We start from the raw sequence: 6,108 nt of genomic DNA, 5'->3' as shown, positions 1-6,108 counted from the left end.
GTGTGTGTGTGTGTGTGTGTGTGTGTGTGTGTGTGTGTGTGTGTGTGTGTGTGTGTGTGTTCGCATGGCGTGAGCCTGTGTGCGTGCGTGTGTGTGTGTGCGTCCGTGCGCGCGTGTGTGTTCGTGTTCGTGCGTGTACGTGCGTCTGCGTAAGTGTTTTATCTCCGGCCTTTAATAATTCGAGTGTACTGTATTGAATGAAGCCATTTTTATCACGTGATTTTCTCGAGTTACCTACTCATGTTGTGAAGGTGACCTAGTACTTCTCGGGCAGCCATTGATGACCAGATACGTTTTAAAAACTGTACTTTATAACTTACATTTTACTATTAAGTTCGAATTTAGTATAAACTACACGACACGTGCTCGGGCGTTTACGAAGATAGAATAGAGATTTTCATTTCTTTTTCTTACCTTCAATTGAAACTCAATGAACTACCACATCGATGAATGAATGTCCGTAATGAATGCATGATGTACTGATAGATGTACGCCCCCATGATGTACTGAAAACAATAAAAATGCGACGACAAACAATTGACAAAATTTCTGAACTGAAGCAAACATAGATAAACTAAAAACGATAACTTCTGAAATATTTATATATTTAACTCTCTGTATCTTGTAAAATCTTAATCGAACAAGCGTTTACAAGGAAATAATATGAGTTATCTTATGATCGGTCAGTATTTACCGGTTAAGGTGTTGATTCCGTATAAGGCTGGGGGAACTGTTCATGTTCCTGTTTCGTGTTAGTATATGTCTGTAATAATCACTATAATAATATAGATTCGATTTTCATTTTCAAGCTTCTTACTTCAATTAATGCTTTACAATTAATACTCGCAAATTTGTGTGATATATTCTTACCTTCAATTGGAACTCCATCGTGCATCAATTAACTACAACGTCGATGACTGTCCGTACTGAAAACAAGAAAACGACGACGACGAACAATTGAATAAATTTGTGAATTGAAGCCAACAGATTAACGAAAAACTTCTAAAACATTAACTCTATATAATAATCTTTACAAGCGTTTACAAAGAAAGAAAAGAGAGTTGAATTTCATTTCCAAGCTATATATATCTTGTAAAATCCAACAGTATTGACGTACTAAGTGCATGATGTTATCACACGTATGTGTACTTACAATCAATCCGCATCAGGTGAGTTGGCGGGAAAACGACCAGAGCAGGTGCAATCAGCCGGTATATATATAGCTTCACGGCATACTAGCAACTAGCGACCTCTATTTCTCAAGATTAATGTCACCAAAAATTAAATGCTAGACTACATAGTTATGTAGTATTTATCCAGTATCTGTAGTATCTTACTTTTATTGATATTATTCTATGATATATTGTACATCGTGCAGTATGTGACTGCTTTTGTGGTTGCCATCACACCTGCCTCTAACAAGTTATCATTTCTGTCTTCTCTGCCTTTCCTCCTGTATTCTTAATTCCTTCCTTTGTCGTTTTCTTGTCTCTCTATTTTCCTGTTTTCATGCTTATCAGTGTACGCATAGAATTATATATCTCGTTTGATATCTCTGAAAGGGCGTATGTTAATATTAATTCGACAATCCCCGCTGATCTCTTCAGATCAGATATGCGTGTGGCCCACGACCAGTCAAGCATGGAAAAACTTTTGCAGGTAAATGGCCGTATTTCAGCCGAAACTTTTTCAACCCACGAGGCACAAAATGTGAATTTACGCCTATAATGCACGCGCACGCGTGCGTGTAACCATACGCGCGTGTGCGCGCCCAGCCGCGTGTGTATATGTGTATTTGTGTGACTGTAAAAACGCGTACTATAGCCGTATAATCATATTTTGTGCTTGGGGGGGGGGGTGAAAAAGTTGAGGCTGAAAACCGGCTATTTGCCTGGCAAACTTTTCACCGTGCAACTGATGCCGTGGGAGATACTATCCGTGAGCGGGGGAGGAAAATACTGAGGGGAATGGAATGAGAGGGGAGGAGGAAGGAAAGAGGAGAGAAAGGAGGGAGGGACGGAGGGAGGCGGACGGAGGGAGGTATAGGAATGCAAAGGGAGATGCGCACACGTACGTACGCACGCACGCACGCACGCACACACACACACACACACACACACACGCACACACACGCACACACACGCACGTACGCACGCACACACACAGGCCCGTAATGTGATCGTAGATGTTGTGATTTTACAACCGAATGGTATTTGATTAGCGCATATCCCGATCACTATATATCTCTCCCGTGTAAATTGTATAAATGGTCAACACGTTGCTACGTAACGTATCGTACGTTGGTTGGCGTATATAAATGCAATGATATGTTATCTACTAATCTATGAAATCTTATGTTATATGAAAAAAATTATGTTATGTTATATGTTATCTTGGCTATCTACGTAATGTATGAAACGATTTATGAACATTCATTACTTAAATGCTTTATAATTGCAAAATCTGGGCATGAAAGACAAACATTTAACAGATCACAATTTGCACCGAAAATTCTGCAAGAAATGCCCTTCTACAATTTGTTAATTTGTATACTTGTTAGTTTGCACATTATTCCGATACAAGATTGCGGCGGAACTATCCGGGCGCATCAAGGGGTAAAAATCTGTAAAATTCCATTACATGATTTTGTGCGATCTTTGCATGTTTCGTAATACGACAGAAACCATATGGATTCATCTATCATCGTGTTGTTCACCGGCTGTGATAGGTAAGCGTAGATGAGGCTACATCAACAACTGTAGACGTCATGTTGCCACCAACGTACTATTTCAGAACAACTTTATCAGCACTTATAGCTGCTGCTGCAGAAAAATGCATCATCACAGCAATAACATAAATTATCCGTGTATTGTGTATGGACGATTATTGCGTATACACGTGCTACATAAAATGAAGAAATGAGAAACAACAGATTTGCAATAATAATAATTAAAGTGTATTTTGGCTCTATAAAGAGAGGAATGTGCAATCACAACCCTGGCAATCACAAAACCTTATCAGGGATTGAAATCTCGTTTAATGTTTAACTCATTATCGGCAAAATGTTCATGTGCTCCTCTGATAGTTGTGTTGGTCATTTGACGGGACAAACACATATCATATCTTCAGAAGACTCATCTAAGCGCACATAATGCAATGAACTGTGAAGCAGCAGCGGGATTCGGCCATATCGGGTCGGTGGCCTAACCACTAGCTTCACGTTCGTGATTACTACATTTCAATCCCTGGGTATTTCAGCTCCTCCCTAACCCTAACAGAGTTATAATGCAATGCTCACTGTGTGCAGAAAAGCAAGCTATTCGTATCGAAAACATTCCATGCTGTCATGTGGGTCACACTGCAACCTTCCCCCCGGTTACACGCTTGTATAAGCGGTTGTGGGGGCTGCACGCACACTGACTACACTCTACATTGTCACAGTATCTGGGCACTGCCATTAAAAGCGACGACAAAAGCTTGCGCGACCTATAACACCGAGCTTACACCAGATAGCCACAGTCGCGGCCGTTATACACAGGTTTGGGTATCTCTCCGCATCAGAGGACCACAATGACACGGAAAGATACAAGACCTGATACAGGCCTGCAGCGTCTACGAGCCAGCTATCCCGCGTGCAAGCTACTACTATCGATCAACGTGTCTATCCATCCACCACACGCCCGCACGACTACCCTCCCTCGTCTGAGGACCACTTCAGTGCGAGGTTAGACAACAGATGGGAATGCGGGGGATATGACACAGCGACACGCAACGTGCGTGTTATCGGTCTGATCCTGAAAGCGTCAAGCACTTCGCTCTTTGGCAACCCACTTAAAACCGATCGGTGAATGAGTACACCCTGCCACTTAACAACCACGTGGGATAAAATACTGCACAGCAACCGAGGAAAGCGAGACTAGAAGAGACAGCTGCTTCGTAAGATCGTAGATTACTGCTACATAAAACTTGGCGTGTGCCCAGCACACACTGACACTCTCCGATCATGTTACTATGTTATCTAATTAAAATCTACAAGTGACATAACAATTAATTTCCGATTGCATGATTTATTAATGCGACACGTGCTATATGCTTAAAAACCTGTGACCCACCCGTTTATAAAAATATTATTTAATAGCAAAATTAGGACTTTTGCAAATTATTACCCGATAATCGTTTACAAGATTAAAAGAAATTCGGAATCCGAATGGCAGAAAAAGCACACATGCACATTTCCTTTGCGGTGGTTTCACTTGTGTTAAACTACACAAGGTTCCAAACTGTTGTTTGCAACGGTATACTCAACATTTGGCCCCTCCGTAAATAACTTTACAACCACCTCCATATCAACACATTTCACAAAAGCTCATCTATCCCGTACTTTGTCGCGTACACGACTATGGAGTTGAAGTTTTTTTTACTAAGAATGTTCTGTTTAACCTTCGTGTTTACCACACAGCAGAAACACGAAGGTTTCACATCACATTCTAAAAAAAGCAACAAGCCAGTTGTCGTTTTTTCTTCTCTCAACGAACGAACAAACATAACGTGAGTAGTATACTAAACATTCCTCGTTCGTCACTCGTGGTTAACGTTATGCTACTATGCTCATAGCAATCTCTACAGCCTCCGTCACATGGCTGATCATGACACACTGTACATCTACACTAGAGCCTTCCTCTCGTGGGAGTTGCCATCACCATGACTGTCACACCATGTCTGCCCATGACTGCACATGACTGCACATGTGCAGCACCATGACTGTCACACATGACTGCCTACCCCACGTCCCCACGCTACTCAGTCCCAGCGACAACACTCGGAAGTTAGGCTGAAATATTTGTCTTTCTACGGCGACATGATGAGATTATAACCGGGCGGATCTCTCTGCGTGTCCCCCGATGCAAACAAACGTGCTCTCTGCAAGTCCTACATAATGCCATATTTTTACAAGATGAGTGGCTCCGCCTGGGGGTGCGATGTGGCGGCGGGCGCTGCCTACAGAGGCGGCGCTCCGTCCGTGTATCTCAGCATCGGGTCGAGGGACTGAGCGAAGGTGTTCTGCAGCACACAGCTGTAGTCTTCCTTGCAGACGGGTATGAGACAGGCGAGGCCGACCAGCGCCAGCATGAGTGCCTGCAGAGGCAGCGCCGTGCGCACGACGCGACTAAGGAACGAAGGCGACGGTGTCTCCTCCTCAGCTTGCCGCCTGTAACGCAAACGCCACAGCTTAGACGCTTCCCATGCATAGATATATATATATAGAGAGAGAGACATTAGTATTATTAACTAGTCTAGTATTATTTCGACGATCCCATGCAACAATAGAGCAGCTTTTACGGTGACATCATGAAGATACGTGTGAAACATATTATACACGTTCTAATATATACATACATTTAACGTATGATATATACCAGCACATTCTATACATATGTTTGTGGGGCGAGTTGGAAGAAATCTTTATCAGCGTCACCAGAAGTTTACGTTAGTGTCACTATTATAATTGTGAGTGCTTGAATAAGAACAACTATGAGATACTTTAATAGCCTTGGTCAGAAATAAATAAGCAGAGATACATGAATATATACATATATATCTATATATATAGGTATATATACATTATATAATAGTAGTATGGAGATAACGATATTGTAATATGATAGACCTAAGAGAGCATTGAACTTACAACAACCAAATGGCCTATATATAATATAATATTTTGATTATATATACATGTCATCATATATAGTTATATATAGGCAATTTGCTACAACCATGCACTGAAAATGAAATAAGACGCACTAAACTATAGAAGCGCATGCAGTAGATTTGATTTTAAATGTTACTGTGGAAACTGAACGTCTTCAATGTTTCCTAGTAAGCGGTAATCATATGATGTAGCTGTAACACTACAAAGAGAACATTGCAGGAATAGAACAATAACAAAGGCAGATATTTACTCATGTGCGCTTAGAATCTCATCCAGGTCTGACAGAGATATGGCTTCAGACAACTGAAGAGCAAATAAAACACAGATTAACACCAAAAAATAAAAATACGTCCACATAAGGCTATCCAGAGATAAGTAGTAGACTACTACACATA

General features: G+C 41.3%; 1 protein-coding gene and 1 long non-coding RNA gene across 3 annotated transcripts in view; both read right to left on the bottom strand.

Moving 5' to 3' along the window:
- Positions 1–1,229, bottom strand: part of LOC106809666 — a 16,127-nt gene extending 14,898 nt beyond the window's left edge. Inside the window, exons 1-3 of the long non-coding RNA XR_001393896.1 lie at positions 1,154–1,229; positions 871–926; positions 415–506 (exon numbers count right to left, since the gene is read on the bottom strand). This is a non-coding gene — a long non-coding RNA (uncharacterized LOC106809666). The remainder of the gene's footprint in view (positions 1–414; positions 507–870; positions 927–1,153) is intronic.
- A 1,704-nt stretch (positions 1,230–2,933) lies between these two features.
- LOC106809660 (nesprin-1-like) overlaps positions 2,934–6,108 on the bottom strand; it is a 28,038-nt gene continuing 24,863 nt past the window's right edge. For both annotated transcript variants that reach the window (XM_014812824.1, XM_014812825.1), the window contains exons 46-47: positions 5,964–6,016; positions 2,934–5,209 (exon numbers count right to left, since the gene is read on the bottom strand). In XM_014812824.1, the coding sequence (XP_014668310.1) occupies positions 4,999–5,209; positions 5,964–6,016 (264 nt within the window). In that variant the 3' untranslated portion in view covers positions 2,934–4,998. The remainder of the gene's footprint in view (positions 5,210–5,963; positions 6,017–6,108) is intronic.

This window comes from Priapulus caudatus, unplaced genomic scaffold, assembly GCF_000485595.1.
Source record: "Priapulus caudatus unplaced genomic scaffold, Priapulus_caudatus-5.0.1 Scaffold373, whole genome shotgun sequence".
NCBI classification, from domain to species: Eukaryota; Metazoa; Priapulida; class Priapulimorpha; order Priapulimorphida; family Priapulidae; genus Priapulus; species Priapulus caudatus.
This window is presented reverse-complemented; position numbering and strand designations above follow the sequence as displayed.